This window comes from Monomorium pharaonis, unplaced genomic scaffold, assembly GCF_013373865.1.
Source record: "Monomorium pharaonis isolate MP-MQ-018 unplaced genomic scaffold, ASM1337386v2 scaffold_213, whole genome shotgun sequence".
Taxonomy (NCBI): domain Eukaryota; kingdom Metazoa; phylum Arthropoda; class Insecta; order Hymenoptera; family Formicidae; genus Monomorium; species Monomorium pharaonis.
Genome location: NW_023415487.1, coordinates 8,715 through 32,674, shown reverse-complemented (window position 1 = coordinate 32,674; position 23,960 = coordinate 8,715). Strand labels below are relative to the sequence as shown.

General features: G+C 35.3%; 5 protein-coding genes across 7 annotated transcripts; 2 read left to right on the top strand and 3 right to left on the bottom strand.

Annotated features, from left to right (window-relative positions):
• Positions 1–121: 121 nt before the first annotated feature.
• On the bottom strand, positions 122–5,904 carry LOC105833839 (akirin-2). Its single transcript, XM_012675869.3, has 5 exons — positions 5,168–5,904; positions 3,250–3,449; positions 2,844–3,006; positions 2,702–2,758; positions 122–2,584 (listed from the first exon to the last, which is right to left on the bottom strand). The coding sequence occupies exons 1-4, from the start codon at positions 5,355–5,357 to the stop codon at positions 2,748–2,750; spliced, it is 564 nt and encodes a 187-aa protein (XP_012531323.1). The 5' UTR covers positions 5,358–5,904; the 3' UTR covers positions 122–2,584; positions 2,702–2,747.
• LOC105833847 (zinc finger CCHC domain-containing protein 10) lies at positions 5,562–18,808 on the top strand. Of its 2 annotated transcripts, XM_036294419.1 has the most exons (5): positions 5,562–5,572; positions 10,934–10,941; positions 16,951–17,094; positions 17,268–17,420; positions 17,751–18,808. In XM_036294419.1, exons 3-5 carry the CDS (start codon positions 17,060–17,062, stop codon positions 18,001–18,003), a joined length of 441 nt encoding a protein of 146 aa, XP_036150312.1. In that variant the 5' UTR covers positions 5,562–5,572; positions 10,934–10,941; positions 16,951–17,059; the 3' UTR covers positions 18,004–18,808. The 2 variants fall into 2 exon arrangements, with proteins under 2 accessions (XP_036150312.1, XP_012531333.1); XM_012675879.3 differs by lacking the exons at positions 5,562–5,572; positions 10,934–10,941 and having other exon boundaries at positions 16,864–17,094.
• LOC105833848 (leucine-rich repeat protein soc-2 homolog) lies at positions 6,593–9,074 on the top strand. Its single transcript, XM_012675880.3, has one exon. The coding sequence runs from the start codon at positions 7,100–7,102 to the stop codon at positions 8,969–8,971; it is 1,872 nt and encodes a 623-aa protein (XP_012531334.2). The 5' UTR covers positions 6,593–7,099; the 3' UTR covers positions 8,972–9,074.
• On the bottom strand, positions 13,359–16,804 carry LOC105833846. The gene is made up of 7 exons (XM_036294418.1): positions 16,457–16,804; positions 16,057–16,201; positions 15,327–15,492; positions 15,113–15,237; positions 14,794–14,975; positions 14,617–14,715; positions 13,359–14,532 (listed from the first exon to the last, which is right to left on the bottom strand). The coding sequence occupies exons 1-6, from the start codon at positions 16,643–16,645 to the stop codon at positions 14,626–14,628; spliced, it is 897 nt and encodes a 298-aa protein (XP_036150311.1). The 5' UTR covers positions 16,646–16,804; the 3' UTR covers positions 13,359–14,532; positions 14,617–14,625.
• LOC105833845 (DNA replication licensing factor Mcm2) lies at positions 18,658–23,841 on the bottom strand. Of its 2 annotated transcripts, XM_012675877.3 has the most exons (15): positions 23,543–23,840; positions 23,093–23,271; positions 22,741–22,904; positions 22,517–22,599; positions 22,261–22,443; positions 21,873–22,084; positions 21,551–21,743; positions 21,275–21,478; positions 20,908–21,139; positions 20,577–20,827; positions 20,287–20,451; positions 19,802–20,119; positions 19,486–19,668; positions 19,238–19,393; positions 18,658–19,001 (listed from the first exon to the last, which is right to left on the bottom strand). In XM_012675877.3, the coding sequence occupies exons 1-15, from the start codon at positions 23,543–23,545 to the stop codon at positions 18,873–18,875; spliced, it is 2,655 nt and encodes an 884-aa protein (XP_012531331.1). In that variant the 5' UTR covers positions 23,546–23,840; the 3' UTR covers positions 18,658–18,872. The 2 variants fall into 2 exon arrangements, with proteins under 2 accessions (XP_012531331.1, XP_028048608.1); XM_028192807.2 differs by having other exon boundaries at positions 21,551–22,084; positions 23,543–23,841.
• Between the last annotated feature and the right edge of the window lie 119 nt (positions 23,842–23,960).

Sequence of the window (23,960 nt, the reverse complement as noted above, 5' to 3'; positions counted from 1 at the left end):
GTCATAAATATTCAAACATTACGATATACTTTGCAATATTCTTGTGCGTACCATTCGTAATAATTGTGTCTACAGAAAGACGATAACAATTTCACAGGGAAGAAAATAAGAGTTCCACACATTTTCAGTCTTAAGTTTATTTCCATAATGAATGTTTACACAATATAATACGGAGGTATTTTTTGCAGTTTAAATGAAATCCCTTAAATTTTTCAAATGATCACTTACGCTCGCACATGATTTTCCTTAATGATAAACGATTGCGAGTGCATCAAGTAGACATTACTTAGCGATAATAATTAAACCCGGTTATACTTCTTCATAATTTATTCCTTCTTTTTTTCCACATTCAATCGATGTAACATATATATACTTTTCTGTATATATGTGTGTGTGTGTGTGGGGTGTGTGTGTGTGGGCGTGAACACCATTGGTATATGATGTTCCCAAAAATATTGTGGTAACAGAGACACTTTCTTTCTTTTCTTTTCCGCAATATGAAAAAGGCAGTAGTAATTCGAATGCCCCTCGAAATCGTACGAGATAAAATCGCTTCTTCGACTATAGGCATACAATCGATCGAGGATCATTTTACATTGTGCTTACAAGAACTTCTGACAGACGTTCTTTCAACAATGTTCCACTTGGTGCTCTAAATGCTTTTTTTTAATACTTGGCGGAACAAAAATTTTCACGCTGAAACATAAAAAAAATGCACGCAGTTCACCAAGGCTCGCAGGATCTTAATCGAGTAAAAAAAAGGAAGAAAATATCGCGCACAGGACATGGTACTACAACATAATGAGAACTGCTACAAACTATAAAAAAAATTTTACGACGGCGATAACAGTAAATAATAACATAGTAATAGTAATAATCGTTACAAACATGTTTAATAATAGGCACAGTTAAAGAGTACGGTATATTTATATATTCATTACTCAGCACTTTTTTTTATTACTACAGAGAAATTCGTTGCTACCAGGGAACAGAAATGCTATGTGTGACGAGATTTTATGAAATCTTTATTCCAAATAGTTACGCTTCACAATGCCTTCGTACAATGCCTATTATAAATCTATAATATTATTCCTCGACACTTTTACACCTCTCATAACGTTTATATCTTAAATGAGATCTTTTCTTTTACAAGAATTTTTAATAAAATGAGTGAAAGAAAAAATACAAGAAATGCTCAATTTTATTGTTACTAATTTTCTTCTGTATATCCTATATAAAATAGAAAATTGTCTAAAGAAAAAAAAATCTTCGAATTCAATACGAGCGTAACTTGCAAATCAATCAAAACAAATTTGTTACTATTAATTTAACAAATTATACTAATGGATCCCTTCCTTATAGATTTTAGTTTATAAGTCATAGAATTATTTAATCTCTTAATTTACGCAATTATACATTAAATTCTAAACATTATCCCCACTTCTCGATGAGCAGTTAGGATTCAAAAAAAGGCAAACCTTTTATTCACGAATGCACATTGTTTCCCGCCTCGAAACTCGCAAGATACGTCTTACATGTGTGCAACAAGATGTTTAGAGCATTAGTTGCCCTATATACTTGAGCAATGTCTAAACTGTCTTAGCGTCTTGATAAACAAACGAAAAACTTATTGAAATACCTTATATAGTATTCGACACAATGTTTTTATCTGTACATGCACCAAATCTTTAAAATTTCCGTCGACGTTTTACAATATTGCCAAACAAGCAAAGAACAATATATCCGTATAAGTTGAAAAAAATAGCTCAGCTGTCTCTCATTTGCTCGCTCCTTTTCTTTCTTTCTCTCTCTCTCTCTCTCTCTCTCTCTCTCTATTTCTTTTTCTCTTAAATGGATATCAAGCTTTGTGTTATAAGCTTCGGAACGCTATCAGCGTTATTGCATTCGATCCTTATTTTATGTCTAATGAACGATAAAGATAGAATAATGCAATAGCGTTAATAGCGTGCTCCCGGAATACAGTGCAGTTTTGCACCATGTACACATATTGTATTTTAACCGTAATAATTGTACATACGTAATATTTGTACATAAGTAGAATCAGTTCCCTGATACCAGCGCACTTCTAATGTCGAACAGTACAAATATTGTTAGTCTCGAAAGTATACATAGTAAATTTTCGTAATATGTTTACAATTTATCGCAATTTTCTCTCTCTCTCTCACTCGCTCGTTCGCTCGCTTTCTACGAACTTACGTTACTAATTGTTTTTTCATTGTTTTTTCTTCTTCTTTCTCCCTACTCATCCTTTTTAGTCCTCTTTTCGAGTCTTCTGTCAGGTGCGAGTGCGTTTGGACATGATTCGCAATGATCGGATTTTTGAAGGTTGCTGATAGAATCATCCACCGTTTGTACTTAAGTTTTTTTTTACCCCAATGATCCTACTTAAGGAAAGTGGGTATCATTAAGAATGAGAAGAAGAAGAAGTCCTTTTTTCCTTTTTATTAGTCACTGTTGAAACCATGGTGTTTTTTTTTTTTTTTTTTTTTTAGAGGTGATTCCTCGAAACGAGGCAGCACTGTGGCCCTCGGCGCAAGCAAAATTTATTTCACACAGTAGAAATCTACAACACAACAAAACGTTTTAACAAATTTAGTAATGGATTTGTTGTTGGTGACTTATCTCATTAATTTGCTTCAGACTTTTCTTTAGAAAAGAAAAACGTGTTTACAAAACTTACCTAATATTCCTCACAGAAATGTCTTCTTATAAATAAGAATCCTTTCTTATGATAGATCTGAAAATACAAAAATGTACGATGTAATACTTATAAGAAGAACAAAAGAAATGTATGATTATATACATTATTCTTTAATACTCACAACTCGGTGCAGCCGAGTTTTCAAATCTTTTTTGTATCTGATCATATGTGAATTTGACAAAAGTGTCATACTGTTCGGCGAGCTTGAAATGTAAGATCTGATTGTACTCTTCTCGGATTTGCGTTTCTTGCTCCTTAAGCATTCGCTCGCAGATCAAGTTAACCTATGAAATCAATTTCATGGACATGCATACAAAACTAGAACTTCTATATCCCTATAATAATTGATGTTTACTTTAATAAAATAATCTCAAAATAAATGCAAAGTAGTACAATTAAACGGTAGAGAAGCGCCAAGGAACAGCAAGCCAAGAGTTAGAGCAGAAACTTAGTGCTTAAACAATAAGTTTTTGAAAGTACAATCACAACATCCTGTTATTTAATAAAAGATTATTAAAAGATTGTACCTGTCTAAATGTGAAAAGTGGTTTTTCCTTTCCGCTAGTGTTATGACTAAAGGGAGTTAAAGAAGAGCCAGATGGACTGGAAGGACTGGATGGTCCCTCCATATCTGATGACTCGCCACTGCTAGTCTGGGGATGAAAGTGCAATTGTTTACGTCGTTGCAATCTGCGGATTTCTTCTCTGATGTTAGCAGCCATCTTTTCTGTATAAGAAAATGAGCATTGTTAAAAATATATGTACACAGTATTGTTATGTATATTAAATATAAAATAATATACAACAAAGATAATCAACATAAACAGACAGTGTTTATTCAAATAAATATTGTATTTATACATTAGCATTATTTTCTCCTTTTTTAAAATAAAGACAACTATAACAAAATCTGTATAAAGAAATATTTAAATTTGAAAGTTAAAATATTACTTGAATAAATAATTTGGTATAGATTAAAATAACAGAAGTTTCTATTAGAGCTCAAAAGCTCATTCATTCATTCCTTTCAACTTCCTTATTTAATTTATATTAAAAAATTTATATTTAAAAATTACACAATCAGAATTATAATACTATGCATATAAATTCTGAATACATGAAGAATCATGTATATGAAAAATGTGTAATTACAAAATAAAATTGTAAGATATTTGAATCTCTTTCAAATATTTAAATGTAATCTTTGACAGATATATATATTTAATTAGATTTAATTTGTTAATCAAATAAAATAACTATAAATTTGTTATATTCAGTAGAATTTTTTTATTAAATGTTATATAATATTATTAAACTGTTTATCTTTTCTTTGTTTCTATTAAAGAAACAGAAGAGATAAACAATATAAGGAATAATCAACAAAATAAATTTTGTATTATATCAATATAAAGTATTCATATATATAATATATAATAAATATAAGATAAAATATTACACACGTATTATTCAAGTATACGAGATGCTATATAATGGTGTAAAATCTGAAGTGTGAGTCAATTATACATGTGTGTACCTATATCTACATCCCCCCCTCTCTCTGTGTGCGCGCGCGCGTGTATATACGTATATAAGTACACACTTATAAGTTTTTTTCTAATAACTTGTACATTGGTCGGACTAGTTATCATTTCCTTCTCAATTTACTGTATCTGCTCGTTTCGTGAAGTAACTTATATATCATTTCTGATTCTAACGACTTTATTCATCTTCTATTTTTTGTTTTCTGTCGATTTGTTCCACAGGTTTAACCCTTTAGCCTGCGGCATATTCGGACAATACTCTATATTGCTTTAAATATACTCTAATCATTCAATCATGCCTCTCCGGCATTCCTGATGACAAGACGGACGTCAGCGATAAACTCGCCTTCAAAAATGAAACATCACTTTCGGTATATATATCAAAAGCGACTATATGCGTGCATAATCGCGGTCTTGTCGCGCGCGTGCATGAAAGGTAGAGAACACGTCTTCCCGGACGTGCGTCTTCGCGGCACGGAAAAAAGAAAAAAGGGGCGAAAACCCGAATCCCTGAGCGTGTCCGTTACTACATTACCATATGATTTACGCGTGCCCCCTCCCCCCCCCCCCATCCTTGCCGGAGTATGGACTCTGCGAATACGGGTTTTAAATCGCTAGAGCTTAGCCGCCCCTCTCGCCACCCTTCACGCCCCTTCACGATTATTCTCTTCGTGCGCAATGAAGACGAATATGCGCACAAGAGAGAGAGAGAGAGAGAGAGAGAGAGAGAGAGAGAGACGAAGCGAGGAGAGAGAAAGAGAGAGAGAAAGAGAGAGAACAAGAAAACGACCCAGCAGCAAGGAAAGGGAAGGGGAGAGAAGAGCGAGAGAGATAAACTTAGAGAAATATGACGGGTGCGACGGAGAGCGAGAGAAAAAATGGCCGTAGTCTGCGGTGTAATTACCAGGCGTCAATTTGTTGGCTATCTCGCCGAACGGCGACGGTTTCTGCGGCAGCGGTCCACCGCGTGGCGACGATGCGGATGCACCGGGCGAAGCGCACGACATCGGCATGCACCTCCGTCGCTTGCTGGGCCGGCCGTGGCTGTGCACCGGGTCGAACTCCAAGGACCTCTTGAGCGTGGCGCACGCCATGGTGCTACTGCTGTCGGTGGTGGCGCGGCGTTCTCGGGCTTACCGTGCGTCTCGTCGTGTGCGACTGACACCCAGTCGGCAGTCGCACGGACCGCGGCCCCCCTCCAGGGAGGGGTAGGGGAGGGAGAGAGAGAGAGAGAGAGAGAAGGGCGGGGCACGGGGACCGACGGTAGATTACGGGCGATCCAAGTGCAGGGGAGAGACGGTAGCAACGCGTCTCGCGTGATATAACACGATCTGGGATCCTGGGTGATCAGAGGCGTGAACGGAACGCGGCCGAGGATTCTCGCAGCTTCTTCTCGCAATCTGCCAGCTTGCTCGACCCGAGAGTCGAGAGACGTAGGGATGGTCGGACGGACTCGTAGGCGGGCGCGCGCGCGCGCGCATCGGGCCAACGCGCAGCTTCCACCGACAAAACAAACACTGCGCTCGCTCTGGCTCGCTCGACCGCGGCAAAATGGCCGCCACTCACTCGATCGCCCTCTCGCTTCTCTTGTTCTCGCCGACTGGCCGCGCCGACGACACACACGCCATCCCGGCCGTCCGTGTTGCTACTGCTGCTCGCGGCGCCCTCCTCTCCCGACACACATGCAAATACCAACGATGGAGGACATTCGCTGTTTCGACATCCAATGGGAGAACGTGTTTCTTAGGGACTTTTTCCAGATGGAAATCTTTCTCAGAACTTGGACAAGTTAAATCATTTCATATATATGAAAACATTTTTTTAAATAAGATATTTATATTAAAAAATCTTAGAAACTTTCTAAAAAAAACATATTATATCGAAGCATATTATACTACTATCGATGATAATGAGTCTAAACTGTGCAATTAAAAAAATATAAAATTCTCACGAACATTCTTAATATCTAATATTCTTCCGTTACTGTAAGAAATTGATCAATTATATTCATTTTTTTTTTACATTTAACTGGGATTTATCAATTTCTTACGGATTAAAGTTTATTACACTTATTGTAAATCCGGCTTACTGTCGCATTGACTGTGGTCGGTATTCATAGTCGAATCTTATTTTAAGATCGTCTCAAGTAATGTCTTAAGATGCTAATACGGCTCTGTGATTGGTTGATGGCATCTTAAGGCTGTACTTAAGATGATCTTAAATATAAGAATCGACTATGAATACCGGCCTGTGTCTATCTATGCAAGTTCTATGGTAGACGCACACACAAAGAGACATGCGATTGGTACACGTGCGCGCCTGCGCCGTAGTGCACACAACATATGGGATCATGGATCGGGTGTCGGAGTCCATCGGGGGGTGCAAAAACCACTACTCCGCCGACTCCGGACAGTCCGCACACCGATGATATCGATACTTACGCGGGTCTCGGGTCTCGGGATCGACTGTTGAGCGTTGATCTTACGTGCGCGAACGCGTCAATTCGCGAGCGGGCGAGTACGGCGCGGCGATGTCGCAGTGAGCGCACGGTCGCGTTTTCGAGGACACCTCGGGGACGAGATCTCGTCGACCCGGGTAAGACGGACGTTCGTGCATGCATGCGTACGTACAAGCGTGCATGCATGCATGCGTGCGTACGTGCGTGCATGCGAGCGAGCCTCGTCTCTCTCTTTCTCTCTCTCATTCCCTTTCTCTTTCTCTTTCACCTCCCGTCACCTCGCACCTGCTTTGGGGTGGACGACGCGACGTCGCCGTCGTACCGTACCTACATCGAGTCGTGTCGCGTCGCGTCGCTCGGCGGCGGATTACGTAGGTTATGAAAAAATCGTGCGATCCCTGGATAAGCGCAAGCAACGTGTCGTCGTCGGGGTGTCTGACGAAAACGAGGCGTAATCGCGCGACCAGCCTCGGGGACGACAGTATACTAAACTTCTCCTACATGAAGGAGCAGGATATACCCGAGTACCTGGAGGGCTGTGGCCTGTCGGCCTGTACAGCCAGCACGGCCAGCAGCGACATATCCGAAGAGATGGTTCTCCAGGAGATGCGCGTCAACAACAAGAAAAAGTTCTCCACCGCGTCGTCCGCCTCCATCGGCAGCAGCAGCAGCCTAGTCGACTCCAAGAAGATCGTTATGGTAAAGCATCCAGACTCGAACAAGGCGAAACCCACCACCAAGAGGAGCAAGCCGATTCAGGCGGAGCTGGATGTAGGAAAGGAGTTCATCCGATGCCGGGAGGACTGCGTCAAGCGGTTAGACCTGAGCAAGGCCAGTATCACGATTTTGCCTAGTTCGGTGAAGGAGCTCAAGCATCTGCGGGAGTTCTATCTTTATGGTAATAAGCTAGTGACCCTGCCACCCGAGATCGGCTGCCTGTCGAATCTGGAAACGTTGGCGCTGAGCGAGAACGCGCTCACCAGCTTGCCCAACACCCTGGAGAACCTCAAGGTGCTGCGAGTGCTGGATCTAAGGCACAACAAGCTCACCGAGATCCCGGACGTGGTATACAAGCTCACGTCGCTCACCACGCTGTACCTGCGCTTTAACCGCGTCAGGTACGTCAGCGACAGCATATGTAACCTGACCAATCTTACCATGCTGAGCTTCCGGGAGAACAAGATCAAGGAGCTACCCGCGGGTATCGGCGAACTGGTCAATCTCGTCACTTTCGACGTCTCGCACAATCACCTGGAGCACTTGCCCATGGAGATCGGCAAGTGTGTGCAGCTATCCAGCCTGGACGTGCAGCACAACGAGCTGCTCGATCTGCCGGACACGATCGGCAATCTGGTGGCGCTCACGCGACTCGGCCTCCGATACAACAGACTGACCAACATCCCAAAGACGTTAGCAAACTGCAAGATGATGGATGAGTTTAGCGTGGAAGGCAATCAGGTGTCTCATCTGCCAGACGGTCTGCTGGCGAGTCTCTCGTGTCTCACGACGATTACGCTGTCCAGGAATAACTTCACCTCGTATCCGGCGGGCGGCCCGGCCCAATTCGTCAATGCCTACTCCATCAACGTGGAGCACAATCAGATCGACAAGATACCCTATGGCATCTTCTCACGGTCCAAAAATCTCACGAAGCTAAACATGAAGGAGAACCTGCTGAACGCCCTGCCGCTGGACATCGGCTCGTGGACAACGATGGTCGAACTAAATCTCGGAACGAATCAGCTGATGAAGCTCCCGGATGACATACAGTGCTTGCAAAGCCTGGAAGTGCTGATACTTTCCAACAATTTGCTGAAACGTATCCCAAGCACTATAGTGAATCTCCACAAGCTGCGGGTTTTGGACCTGGAAGAGAACCGCGTTGATATGTTGCCGAATGACATCGGCCTGATGACCGAGCTACAGAAGCTGATTTTGCAGTCGAATCAGATCACCGTGCTGCCCCGCTCGATCGGCCACCTGAAGAATCTCACGTATTTAAGCGTGGGCGAGAACAATCTGAGTTGTTTGCCGGAGGAAATTGGCACCCTGGATAGCCTGGAGTCGCTCTACCTCAACGACAACCCGAGCCTGCACAATCTACCGTTCGAACTGGCGTTGTGCAAGAATCTCGGTATTATGTCAATTGAGAATTGTCCACTGTCACATATACCAGCGGAAATCGTGGCCGGTGGCCCGTCACTGGTCGTTCAATTTCTCAAGATGCAAGGTCCATATCGACCACTATAATTATTTTTAAAGTTGCGTGTTTTATATACAGTCCAGAGTCACATGGATGTCGATTCTTAATCAGACAGAAAGAGAAAAATAGAAAGGAGGGAAAGAAAAAAAATGTTAATAAGAAATTGTTGTCGACAAGAAAATTATATTTATAGTGACGACATACATGTCGTTATCATGACACATGTATGTCGATTTAAATTCTCATTTTAATGATCTCATTTTAAGGAAATAATATAAACGCTATGTAAAATAAACTACACAAATCACTTTGATATTATAAGGAAAATATCTTTTTCCAAACGCAAGAAGACGAAATAACGTATAACGTATAAAGTTAAGTAAGAATTTCTTTGTGAACGAGAAGAATATGTAGAGTAATTCATATGCAAGCGAAACATTTTAGATATCACGATAAATGACAATTTTATTAAATTATAACTTTATTAATTGTAAATTTGTACAAAGATATAAAGCATTTTTGTCTTTTTTTTTAATTTTACATTTGCACTTTTGCTTTACATTGTTTTATTAAAAGATAATTTGATGCAGATAGTATTATTAAAGAAATACTAAAATTATGTATTTTATAGAATGCAATAAGTTGTTTTAATTTTTTACGTGCATGAATCAACTCTACTTTATATATTAACGTATTAAGTTTATTTAAAATATTAAGTTAACGCTTGTTAAACATTTGATTCATATTGCATTTTTATTGCTAGTAATCGGTTTAATACTTAAAACATTTTCGAGTTTTAACTTTTGATCGTAGATTAATTATTTTACTAATACATAGAGAAAGTATTTTACGAAACAGATTATAAAAGATATTTTAATGCGTCTAATGCAATTATTTTTAAAACTTCGTAGAGAGATAACGATTTACTTTTATATTCTACATTTATTGAAAAAGTTAAATTTAGAAATATTTTAACGTCTTTACAAACAACAAACGCGCAACAGAACAAGGGAATAAAATAAACGTCCTATCATACAAAGAAGTAAGATAAGATCTTTAATTTATAAATGATAAAGAAACGTTAAGAATCGGCATCAGTGACACTTTGCTATATTAAAAGGTTGAAATTTCGTACATAGATAAAAAGAAAGCTATTTTATTAAAATATTTAAATTGGAAATTGAAAATACGCGAGAGCATACGAGGCGGACGATACACGATAAATTTTCACACGCACATTTTCATTGATATCGTATACGGGATACGTTGTTTCTCATTTGTTCGTCAATGCATGTTACCTTATAAGATACAAGTACACTATGAGTGTAAGATCTTCCAGGGGAAATCATTTTTCTGAAACATAAAACTATATATAGCTCTATTTATATGATTCAGCAGTTAGTATTAAATGAAATGAAGACTACACTGATATGCCTGCGAAAGTAAGGATTTATGTAAAGAAAGAAAAAAAGAAAGAAATCATAATGATGACTTCTACGCGCATAATACGATACGATATATCGTATTGAAATTCAAGATTTATCACATAATTTGCAGTATAACGAACAACGATTATGCGTTTCGTCGAGATTCACAGAGTGATTATAAGGCGAACTCTATGTGCAATTATATTTCTATATAAAATAGTGCAAGATTTCTCATGGTTAATTCGCATCTCTCTCTCTCTCTCTCTCTCTCTCTCTGTTTAAATTAGATAAATATAATGAATATGTGTATTAAGAAAAAAGGGAGAATATCCGAGCGCAAGATGAGTTTTACTCTCTAAATCACAATCAAAACTCAACAAAATCAGTGGAAATACACTGACTTTCAGTGATATACATATAATTCTTTACTGATTATCAATCAGTGAAATAAATATACTGATCTTTCAGTGACTATACACTAATTCTCAAGTGAAAATTACTGAATGAAAGTGAATATTCACTGATTATCACAGTTATAAGTATGCCACTGCGAATCAGTGAATAACACTGATTAAGATTTAGAGAGTACGGTTTATAGACCGTCAGAGAAATTTTTGAAGGGACAAAATGGTATTAGATGAGGAAATGATGACGATGAGGGTATCCTGTAATTGTACAAAATAATACGGAAATAATACGCGGATCTTATTCCATTTGGTTTATTTTGGCAATTAAAGCAACGAAGTCTGTTTCAGGACTGTGCTTTCATTAGATTAAAGAGATTGCGCTGCCAAGTGTAAGCATTAAGAAAAGAATGAAGAAGAAGAGGAAGACGTTGAGCATTTTATTGAGATTACATTTTGCTAAGCTTTTCCATAAAGCGATCGTAATGTTGCGGCTACATTTCATCTGTTTCTCTTCTTTCTTCCCCTGCCTCCACTCCCTCTTTCTCATCAACGTTGTTATTCCGCTTTTGTCTTTACACAAAAAGCTAGTGCCAATGTAACTATAAAGTTTCATGTATTATATATAATAATATCTGTGAATATTTGTATTGCGCGTTATGCTATTAATTCTAAATAAGTATTATCGTATGTGTATGTCATAAATAAGTTCGCATTTAACAATGTGCCTATAGATCTTACGAGTCTTGAGTCCTTCTAAGATCTTTACGGCTCATAGATTTCTTCATTCTGAACGGTCCTTTCACTTGTGTACATGTTACTAAAACTGTATTTCTCTATTTACGTTAAATGGCTGTTGTACCGTGCGTCATAACTTGCAACTGTAATTAGCTAATTTGTCCATCATTTTCAACGTCTTGTGACTTACTTAAATGTCGTGTCTCCGCTGTTATCGCACATTTAACACTATTCGCGTCCGTGTTTAATTTAATTGAATTCATTAAATTTAATTAGAAATTAACACACTTCTTCGGTAACAGGAGAGTTTTATTTAGTATTAAATATACGAACGTAATTGAGATTATCACATGCTTTATAATGACTTTGTTGAAAAGTGAACCATAATAATTTACGTTTTAATATGTGTTCAATTGTAAATCAAGAATTATAACGTGATCATCTTTCGTATTAACGCGCGATATGCGAGAATACATTCACCGAGGATGATTTGCGAAATTAAAAACGGCTTGCGATGTACGTCATTTAGTACTGTTTGCAAATGCTAAATTAATTATTTAGTGGCCGCCAACATATCAATTATTGATCATTCTAATAGTTGACTAACATTTCGTACTGGTTAAAAACCACCGCGTACCGTAAGTTGAGAGTATTAATTCCGCGAGGAAAAGGAGGCATCTGCCGTGTCAGAGTAATCTCCATTGTCCGCAAATAGACAATAGGTGTATCTTGTATAAAAGAAATTGCAACTACTATGGCTGTGTGATAAAAATTTGTATTCAAGTGCTGCAATTGTCCCTATATATCAATTAATAGTCGTTATCGCGTGTTTCTCTTTTCCTTTTGCTCTGTAAATCATAAATTTTAACTGCTCCTATTTTTCCATTATGCAATAGCTCTAGCTACGAAGGGACATCTTTGATGTTTATCGAAAAAGCCTCTCGATAAATCAATTTTACGATTATATATGTAATGCCTGATTTTTTTCTTGACGTAACAAAATTTGATGTTTGATATTGTAATTTGATAATTTACCAATTCTGTCATTAAATAACGTTTCGCGATCTAGTAATTATATAAAACTATTAATTATATAAATATTGATATTATATCCATTTGTTATTGTACAAATTGTGAATCGTGTGCACGAGAATGACTCTTGCATGAATTTGAAGAAATAAAACTTAGCAAATTCTCCGTTAAAAGTCGAAGTTAAATATTCACGCTGAGGTTTAATGCGTTTACAATTTTTGTTTTTACATATAAGTACATACACTTTACATGTACCTATTTATACGATACGATATTTATGTTTTCCTGAAAGAGCGGAGTACGCACCTCGCAAGGATCGCGAATGAGATTCATCTCTTGGCTTCCTGTTTTAAAGTAAGAATCTTTATCGCTGAAAGGTCATTGTGATCGCATGATGTAAAATACATTAATTTGCAAGTTCTTCTCCATTAGCTTGTACATTATACGAGGGCGTTTCGACATGGTCAGACTAGCGAGTTAAAAGTTAAGAGAGATTAGTGATGAACGATATTGAAGAGATTCATTCTCGTTTATAAAAACTTTGTAATCGGTTACGAGCAAATACGTTACGGGGGAGAAGACATATTGTGCAAAATTTAATCAGTACAATTTAAAAGAGCACGCCGTTGTGCGAGCATTGCGAAGGTTCTTGCTAATTAATGAGTATGTCAGGTATTTTAAGTCTGAAAGTGAAAACTTCTTTCATTGTATTATATAGGATAAAGGTTACGATATAATGGTCGCCATGAGCTCCCACTTACGCGAACTATTAATAGTGAAATGCGTCTTATCGAAGACGTAAGCGGTTCGTCGATATTAGAGAAAAGATTTTCTTTTTTTAAAAGTGTGACGTAATTTACTCGACGTTATGTAATGTTATATATAGAACCGGTGTGCATTACGTCTACGAATGGGAAATCTTTGAATTTTATTAGTAATATAGTTTTGTATATCTATTGCTTTTTTTTAATTCTACATGTTATCTACAATTACAAGAATGTATGTTAGTGCTTTTGTAATATTTTTTTATATTTTATTTCTATTATTATCTTGTTTAATATTGCAAAATATTAAATGAGAGAGTTAAATAAAAATGTCAAATCACGTAATATCGATGCATATATGTATATTTTAATTTACAGACATATATGTGCATATAAATTAAAATATACAAATTAAAAATAAATTGAAATAAATTAAATTTAAAAAATTCTAAAAAAGATTGTGCGTTCTCTCACAATAAGTTAACAAACAAGATCTCGAAAAAATTTAATGTAATAGAAAAGTACATAGAACATTAGCATGTTCTACGAATAAAGGCTGCAATTTTAAAGGATACATTAATTAGATTGATTAATGTTAATATTTTTTACGATATTATCTGAACAACGTGACGGTGGCGACCGTTTGACAAATTAGTTTTTAGATATTGTAATGAAAGTCTTCGCATGTGGAAAACTCATCAAAGCCATTCACATGTAAGTTGCCAAGATCGTCGATGCGGTACGATCCAACTGTTAAACAGTTAAAAAAAAGGAAAATAAACAAAAACCGACCGATAAACATATATAGTCCACGTGGTTTGCAAGCGAAATTCACGGTGACTGTTTGCAAACGCCCAGTATACTATTCCGAGAAAATGAACGCTTGTCGAATAGTCTATTGCGCAACACACGATATATTGTGTTAATTGTGTATAATTCCAAGAATGTAATATTAAATGTAATTTCAATGTACATTGCGCGATTATACTCCGGATGCTGTATAAATATTTCTAAATACGCAAATATATTATAAAATATTTTCCCGAAATTTACACACTCATTTCTCCGTTTCTTTTTTACACAATCTCTCTTTGATTCTCCTGACAAAGGTTCTGTAAAACTTTGTGTTTTGTTATTTTAAGTTATTTATTCCTTAGTTATTCGATTCCTTACGATATAAACATATTTAAGATAATTAAAACAATTTTCTCATTATAACATGGTTAAAAAAAAATTAATTTATCTGTAAAAATTAAAATTCTTAATCATCTTCAAATTATGAACTTTAAAAAATTGTGAATATATCACATATATTTATAATCCTTACTAATAATTATTACTTGTAGCCATGATACTGTTGAAACCTGATGGAAATCTCACTGCGTTTCTTGAAAGTAAAACTTTTGAACTTCGTGTTATTCGGGAACTGCAATTCGTCATTAAAATGCACATTATTGTTGCCATATATATACATATAATACCAATAGTGAAAATCATTTCATACTTCTGCAGATTCGTTTATAATCATTGTACTCGTAGTAAATATAATACTCTTCTCGAGGGATAATTGAGGATAATTCTTAGGAGTCGTAAATATTAATTTCTTTCTAATATCAGACTTATTATTCTTCATAACAATTGATTTTTCCTTAGCTGTAAGATTTGATTTGTCGTTCTTCAGATGTTCTGCAGAACAAGTACGAGATTTGCTTGATATTGCAAAAATTAATGGAACGATATTCTAATAAAAATGAACACTGAAGAAACTTGCTTAAACAGATTTAAAAACAGTCTATTGTCAAAATTATAGAGTAATCTCGTACTTGCACGACCTGGATCATTTTTATGTCGTTTCATTTTATTTCTATTATTATTAGGAACCACTTCGTCGTATATCGGCATCGATATCGTTTCGAGTTTGCAGGGAGTTTCTGACGGGCATATCAACCTAGAATTAAGAATTGACAATTTATCGCGCGAAATTATTATACATAAATTGTTTTATATTGCTGTATAATATACATGTTATACACGTACTTTAATAATTCCGTAACATCATCCGAGATCTGTTGCAAATTTCGTAATTTTGTTAAACCGTTCTCCACTTCTCGTTTGACTTGGTTCCTTCCTTGGTTAAGATGAGCCATTTCCGCTTTGATGGCATCGATTTCGTTTGTGAGATCGATCAGCTCGGAACTTCTTTCTATATTTAATGAAATTACGGTTCAGTTTAACGCGCGAATGAAAGAAGCCCGACCCTTGAAGGATGACCTCGACCGTACTCTAATTAATTTAATCAGCAATTAACTTAATTAATGGCATATAATATTATTTCATTAACATAAAAATACATTAATTTTTTATTATTTATTATAAATATATTAATCTTCTATTATCATAAATTTATTATTATATTAATACATTATATTATTATTATTAATACATTAATTATATATAATAAATCAAATATTAATTTTAATACATATATTTTAAAAAAACTGCCAATTTAATTTCTGATTAACTTAGTCATTGGCTATCAAGTAGCTGATTACTTTAATTAGTCATTAGTTCATGGTTGTCTTATTTCGCTAAAATGTATATAGAATTATTAATTTTTTTATGGTTTAAAATACATGAAAAAAATTAGACTAAACTGAATTATGCAGTCAGAAATTTTATTCTAAGCGATTCGGCCAGTTGAAATAATTGTTCATTAAATTAATCGGAATTTAGCCAAGTTGTAAATTTTTATTCTTTTGTATATTACCATTTTTACAATCCCTCCGTCGCTTCGTATCCGTAATAAAAGGATGATATTGGAAGATAGTACTGAAATCGTATTTGTGCGAAAATTGCCATATTTGTTCGCATAATGAGTTCTCCAGCGACCACACTTGATAATTTAATTTCTCCTGCATGAAAGACAAAAAATATCTATCGCATTTAATGCAAAATTCATACGCAATTGTCACGATTCAGCGATGTAATTATATTTCAATGACTTGTTCACTATTTATAGGTAAAAATCAATATTTAAATTTATACAACTTAAATTTATATTTAAGTTTATACTTAAATTATACATTATTTTTTATAAATTGACATACTTAATAATTTTTCGAAATTTATTAAAAGAATTTAAAATATTTAGTTTAAATCCTTATTACCAGCTCTCGTTTCTCTTCCTCCAGGATCTTTTCCTTCTCCAGAAAGCTATCTCTGTACATATCTACTGCGTCTTTTATGACTCTCAATTCTACACTTTTATCCCCGTATGCAAGCAGAAACAGATCAGGGGCAGAGCTTTTCGAATTGTTTGTGCAAACGGTATTCCTGGCGTCAATCATCCTTGTCATTTGTCACATTAAAGTAGTATGGAATAATCGAAAATTATGATCGCAACGAAATTACACTTTCAACTACAAAGCGTTCTAATGATATGAGCGGGTTCGTCGGGATTGAATCTCCGCGGAATATCACCGAACAATCGATCGATCTTTCGACCAATAAAGCGTGCGATTCGCACTAGTCGATTCGGACAACGGCCGTCGCGCTCCACTCCGCGACGCGTATTGTAAACTGCACCTGTTCGCCGAACATCGCGATCCCTGGCGATCCCTCGGCATGTAAACAAAGTTCAAAACACGGAACCGCACGCGAGGCGTGAGATCGGGGAAACGTGATTGCGATCAAGTCGTCTCTCACGGGGCGTGCGAATCATTTACGGACGGGCGAATTATCGGAGGTTATACACGCAGGTCGAACTCTCCATGAACTCGAACGGGCTAAAGCTGCTGAAGAAGGCGTAAGTTTTTTTTTCCTCCCGATGTGTTCTCGCGAGATCGGAGGTTCGGAATGGATTTCGCGAGAACCTTGAGATTTTCAATTGCATCGGCGGCGATCTGGTACGATACGCCGGAGACGAACGAGCGTATCGTCATAGCGTCTCTTCTTACTTCTCCCTTTGTTCGTTTACAGGGATCCGTATCCTACGCAGGGGGTGCGTTGCCAGAAGTGTTTAGAGATGGGACACTGGAGTTACGAGTGCAAAGGCAAGAGGAAGTACCTACATAGATCCTCCCGTACCTCGCAGCTGAAGAAGGCCCTGCAGAAGCAAGAGGATGGTGATAAGTATGTTATTTGAGTCCCTTTATTGCGTATGCGGGATGTTTTTTATCAAGTAACTTTGACATATCAAAGATGTTTTATTTAGTAAATTAAATTATTTTAGACTATAATACTTGTCTTCATAAAGATATATGTATATAAGCACATAGAGAATGAGATATTAGATGCTTTTGAAAATGTGATCTCGAAATATCTTAAGATTTGCTTATGCTACATAATTTACTTTTTATCTTTTTCTAATTTTTAATAGAAATTAAAGTTAATTTATGTTGGCATAAACAGACCTAAGTCTGGATGAATTCAGTGAATCTTAATTGTTATTTTATTTTACAGTCAAGAGCAAAATAAGAAATCAAAGAACCATCATATCAAAAAGAAAATAAAGAAGGAAGAATCCAGCAGTTCGAGCGAGTTAAGCAGCAAAAATTCCAGCTCTAGTGGCAGTAGTAGCAGCAGTTCCTCATCGGATAGTGAATCGGATTCTAGCGACAGTGTGTCTAGCAGCAGTAGTAACAGTAGTAGCAGTAGTAGTAATAGTAGTAGTAGCAGCAGTAGCAGTAGTCACGGTTCTTATCAAGACAAATAACACAAATTATGAAGCAAAAAGATTTTTTCTTAATTGACCCATTTCATCTTTGACAAAATGATCATTGTTCTAACTGCACAATATCATTTTGCCTTTGAGTAGATACACAAAAAAAAGGAAAAGCAAGCTGAAATGTGAAGTAGAATATTTGTGAAAAAAATTTTCTCGTATAAGATGTGTAATTTGTTTACAGATATTTTTACCTTAATGTAGATATGAAATGTATATGCTTGAAATGCAAATTTTGATGAATATTTTTTAAATTTTATAACCTAATTACGTTAATAATTTTGTTATGTTTCTTGTATTCAATTTTTATAAGATATATATGGTACATATACACACACAAAATTTATACGAAACCATTTTTCTCACATTATTTTGCGCGAATCTGCATCAATAGCAATTATATTGTTTCTTTCATAAAGATATTTGATATTAAATGTGTAAATGTGAAAATCAATTGCAAGTATTGTATAGAAATTGATATTTAAGGGTGTTCCAAAGTTCACTGCCAGTATTGAAGGTTTATGGTTCATGTTATGTATATCATAGATCTTCAATCTTGACAGTAATTTTGGAACACAGCTTAAATGTGACGCATTTTATTTTTGGTACGCACATATATATAGATATATGAAACAATAACTGATATACTAGAAATGTAATATATTTAATGACAACATCGCATTGATTATATTTGTATAACAGTATTCAACAATTGATAAAGTGATGTTGACGAGCATTGTCATACGTTACAACGCCAATGTGTCGATATAAAAATTTTTGGGATAGAAAAAAAAAACACTTTTATTACATATAATTCAAATACATGTACAAAAATATAAAATATGTCGCTTTTCTTCGGATTAATCCTCGATACCTTCGGGCAGAGTCTGCACTATCACTTTCCTTCTCGGCTCGTAAACAAAATTATTTGTCTTAAATATGTCACTCTCGTAAAATGAATGCAGATTGTGTATGTCAATTTGCTTTGCCTGCAATCATAAAACACTAATATGTACTCAGTAATGATACGTGTTTTATTTCCCTACAGAAACGTTAAATGAATGAAAGAGTGTCATATGAACATTTGGATAATGTAAGATTTTTATGCAAGATATTTTTTTTTAATTAATTAGGATAAGATAAAGTTTTTTATCAATAATTTTAACGAATTTTTAACTTTATGCTTCGTTTTATTTTTAAACATTAAATTTAATCGTTGTATTACCCGTTCCAATAAATCCTTTTCCGAGATCTCAACGGTGGTTATACGTCCGCCATGCAAAGCTTTTTGAAATGCCAGAGTATCTAAAGTGATTTGTCTTAGTATGTAGTAAAGGAGTTCGCTGTGATCTTTCTTATACGATAGATATTTCTGGAATGTCTGTAACGAGAGATGTGTGTTAAGTTCAGTCTTTAAGATTAAAAGCAAAAAATAAACATAGATTAAAAGAGCAAATAGAAGTAAAGAAATACCTGACGCATAGATTTCATAACGGAGTATTTTTGCGTTTCGACGAAACTGTCGAGAACTATTCTGATAGCTAAATTCATGTCGCTCTCCTGAACGTGATCTCTCAGATGCATCTTGGCACTAGCCTCTGACATGCGAATGATGCTCTCTATGTGGCGCACAGTAATCGGCAAACTTCCAGTCGCCTAAATTAGTAATGTAAAAAAAACTATTGCAAAAGTATTGAAATTTTTTGCATTTAAAAGTATTTAATATTTTCTTATCGAATTTTCTCCAAAAATATATGTAAATAGGTGATAGATTTTTTGTTTTACTCACCAAGCTTTCCTGTCTCAACTGGCTATACAGTTTCGCCACTTTGTCCTGATCGATGTTGGCCAATTTTGGATGTACGTTCTGTTTTGCGTAGACAATGTATTTCTTAAGAAGATCTTGTGGAATGCAGAGATCCCGCGTAGCAGGATCCAACACCACGGCCTGCGTTCTCTCTGTTCTTTCCGTACTATCTGTTGGATGATGCTTGATGTGCGAATTTACGACAAACTTAGCAAGATGGCGATCCTGCATAGGATCGATCTCGTCTTTAACTATGCATAATACGTCAAATCGCGAGAGAATCGGTTCTGAAAGATCCACCTGTATGCAATTTAATATTTAATATATACATATAATTATAATTTGTTTTGACACAATTCAATTTTTAGGAAAAATTGGAAAATTGTATATATTTTATATATTATAATTTCATTTACGAGTCATAGTTTTGTGCAAACGCAAATTTAAAACATTTTAAAAATACATACATTTTCCGAAAAGGTCATACTAGGATCGTATCGACCACCGATAGGATTAGATGCGGCTATCACTGCGCATCTGGCATGAAGAGATGTAACAATACCAGCTTTTGAAATAGAAATACTCTGTTGCTCCATAGCTTCATGGATAGATGTTCTGTCTTGATCATTCATCTAGAAAAAAATAAAAATTATGTTATAAATTATACATATATAAATATTAATCATATAAAAATACAATATTTATATAGATATTTATGGCATTATCAAAATGTGTCATCATATAAACATGTTCGTACTTTGTCGAATTCATCGATGAGGCATATTCCATGATCGGCGAGGACTAAAGCCCCAGCTTCCAAGGTCCATTCTCTACTTATAGGTGATCTCCTAACGTAAGCAGTTAAACCAACGGCTGAAGCACCCTGACCTGTAGTAAAGACAACTCTCGGTGCCACTTTTTCCACGTACTTCAAAAACTGCGATTTAGCTGTACCAGGATCTCCGCACAGTAACACATTTATATCACCGCGAACCTTGTGCTTGTTGCCTGCGTGTCGTATTATAATGCAAATAATAGTAGAGAGAATAGTAGTGTAGATTGTCAAGATAATTCGAAGAAATAATTACCAGGGTTCTTCGGCTCGCCACCAAATATCGCCAGCGCTAAGGCTCTTTTGATGTTTTCATGACCATAAATCGAAGGCGCGATACTCGCGACTATACGGTCCGCGATGCGTTGATCTTTACTGAGAGAGAGTATACTTGAGATGTCTTCTTCCGTTAAAGAGTCCACGATTTCTTTTGAATCTTTGACAAATAAGTGATTGGCTAATAATACTGTGGAGAATACTGGGAAACCCTGTAATATGGAAAAAAATAGATAAAAATATTATTCCTGCAAGAGAATTACTCTTGTGAGTTACATACTGTGCAATAGATCTAAAAATATGATAAATGCAAATAGATGTACTTATTTAAAAGAAATTAATCTTACCTGTTCAGTATTCAAAGAACCGTCATAATTATTGGTATAAATAGCTGTAACATCTATCTCGTCGCCTGGTTTACAACGATCACAAAGATCAGACAAAAGAATGCAATCTTTGCTGCGTGGTATTCTGCCAGCGGGTATTCTACCCGGAGATTCTTGTATTGTTATCTTTTGATAGTTTCTGTATATGGTTTGCTCCATATTGATCTGAAACAGGCATACTGTACACAAATAATCATGTTTATATAATTAGATGTAACATTAAACTGTTCCTCCTACCGTAAATGGACCGACACTTTGACACTCCGGACAAGATCCTGGCTTGACTTCTGTATTTTGAGATTGAACAAACGGTCCAAGAACGTAATTGCATTTTGTACAGTCGTACTTTACCACCGATAATTGTGGCAAAACACCCGTAGTCGCTGTTACAACTCCAAGAGTTCGAACTAATTGATTTAAGTGGAGTTTTCTAATGTAAGGAAAAGCGATATAAAATTTTATACATATTATCATACGTTTATTTCTATTTCTGAGCTCTGCATATTCAGATTGCAATCTGAATAAAATTATATTAATTAAATAATGCATAGATCTATACCTAAATGTGCGTAATTCTTCAATTAATGGCAGTTCTGATATTCTCACATGAATTTCTGATGTGACTCTCTCGTAACTGGGGAAAATCGTAAGCACCAATTCCTTTGCCACTTCATCAAATATTTCAAGAATTTGGAATGGAGCTTCTGGTAAAAAATAGGCCAAAACATGTTCCTTACTGGCGAGGATGGGAAATTCCACTATGAAACTAGACTATTAAAATAAACATAAAAAAACTCATAAGATAAAAACCATTAAAAAATAAATGTCTATATGTATAAATATAAAAAATTGTGCATACACAAGTTTTAAAATAAAATAATTCTGTAATTCCAACAAAATAAGAAAAATCAAAATAAAAAATAATAAAATATTTATATTGCTTTCACCTGATTGCTCTCACACATGTGGCGAATACGTTCTTTATACATGTATTGGCCCTTGGAATTTGTATGAGTGCGAAGAAAGCTTTTAAAGCGGTTTGAAATTTCTGTTCGTGGTCCTAGCATCATAACCCATTCTTTCACTGAGTGTCCTTTTGTATCCTCTAAATTTTCAATAGACTCAATCATCTGAAATAAACGAATAAAGCTTGTTATTTTAATTGTAAAATATCTTTACATAAAATGGTTGAAAGATTCTTACTTCTGCATCTTCTAATATGCCAGTGGCAGCTTTTTCAGCCATACGTCGTTTACGTGCCTGCACATCTTCTTCATCAGTTTCGTCTAAAAATACAAAGAAAAATACATAAAGATATTTGACAATTTTATAAGTTTACTTTTAGAACTTTCACATGATAATTATTTAGTTGTATACACAAATTGTTCTGTCTTTAACTATCAATAAATAAAATAAAATAAAATTACCATAAAGAAGATCACGCTCATCCCTTATAATACCAGCAGCACGATCTCTCTTTCGCATTTCTGCTTCTGCAGCTACACGTTCGCCCTGAGACATTTCTGAATAATCTTCATCATCCAATAAATTAGGATCATATCTGTCCAATGCTGACATAGGTCGATAATCTCTAATAACAATACATAATTTTAGTATTACTTTTAAATGTGTCTCTTTCTTAAATTAATTCAAAAAGATAAATTACTTGTTTAAATAAAGTTTTTTAATACTATTTACTAAATAAATCTTGCTATATACTTATTATTGCTGTCATGTATATATTAAAACAAATATTTTAGAAACACATAATATCCTTACGCCTCCATATTATCTCCAAATAATTCCTCTCCCTCTTCTTCTTCATTATTAACATTATTTTCTCCATCGAGTAAATCTGATTCATCTTCAAATGGCTCATCTATATCAGGTGCGGGAGAGGTCATTTGACTCATCGCATCGATGTGTTGTTCAGAATGTACAGGAGAACTTGGTTGACTCTTGTGAAATTAAATATTACATATATTTTACTTTCAATAATTATAAATCCAATGAATTACTTTAATCAATTCATATGCATGAGAACATGTAATTATATATATTATTATATAAATTCTAAATACACGCATATACGCACACATATACACGTGTATATGATTATACAATTTTTATAATTGTATAATCTTCAAATTGTCTCTTTATTTGCATTGTTGTGTCACATTGTTTCTATACGTGCGTGATATGTCAGTAATATAATTTTTGAAAGTTTACCATGCTGCTGTTTACAATATGCTTTCGTCGTAAAAGAAACTTTTCTTCTGTATTTCTACAAGATGCTCGATATAGCTACGATCGTTTCTTTTGCAATGAAAATTCGACGAACCAAAAATCAAATCGTTACACACGCCATTAATCCCAACTTGGCGGGAATACTTTGTAAAAAGTACTGTGCCACAAAACTACAATGACAAAGAAAGGTAAACGTGTTGAGTGAAACTTCTAACCAATAAAACGTGTTTGATCCAATGTCAACGAATCAGCTTTTCGAACTTTATCGGGAAAAAAATATGAATTTAATAACTTTTTTTTAAACAAATAAATTTTTTTTATTTGTTTTTTTTTCTCGAAACCTGCATATTTCTTAAATAAATGAAAAAAATTAAAAAGGAAATATAATTGTTACAAATAC

Coding starts and splice junctions, on each gene's coding strand:
- LOC105833839 (XM_012675869.3), bottom strand. CDS start 5,357: ATGGCGTGCGCCACGCTCAAGAGGTCCTTGGAGTTCGACCCGGTGCAC. Junction 3,450..5,167: donor AGCCAACAAATTGACGCCTG/GTAATTACACCG, acceptor TTTCTTATACAG/AAAAGATGGCTGCTAACATC. Junction 3,007..3,249: donor CACTTTTCACATTTAGACAG/GTACAATCTTTT, acceptor TTGATTTCATAG/GTTAACTTGATCTGCGAGCG.
- LOC105833848 (XM_012675880.3), top strand. CDS start 7,100: ATGAAAAAATCGTGCGATCCCTGGATAAGCGCAAGCAACGTGTCGTCG.
- LOC105833846 (XM_036294418.1), bottom strand. CDS start 16,645: ATGACAAGGATGATTGACGCCAGGAATACCGTTTGCACAAACAATTCG. Junction 16,202..16,456: donor AGGAAGAGAAACGAGAGCTG/GTAATAAGGATT, acceptor TCTTTCATGCAG/GAGAAATTAAATTATCAAGT. Junction 14,716..14,793: donor TTATAAACGAATCTGCAGAA/GTATGAAATGAT, acceptor GACGAATTGCAG/TTCCCGAATAACACGAAGTT.
- LOC105833847 (XM_036294419.1), top strand. CDS start 17,060: ATGAACTCGAACGGGCTAAAGCTGCTGAAGAAGGC. Junction 17,095..17,267: donor CTAAAGCTGCTGAAGAAGGC/GTAAGTTTTTTT, acceptor GTTCGTTTACAG/GGATCCGTATCCTACGCAGG. Junction 17,421..17,750: donor AAGCAAGAGGATGGTGATAA/GTATGTTATTTG, acceptor TTTATTTTACAG/TCAAGAGCAAAATAAGAAAT.
- LOC105833845 (XM_028192807.2), bottom strand. Junction 22,905..23,092: donor TTTGGAGATAATATGGAGGC/GTAAGGATATTA, acceptor TATTGTTATTAG/AGATTATCGACCTATGTCAG. Junction 20,120..20,286: donor GTATGACCTTTTCGGAAAAT/GTATGTATTTTT, acceptor AATTGCATACAG/GTGGATCTTTCAGAACCGAT.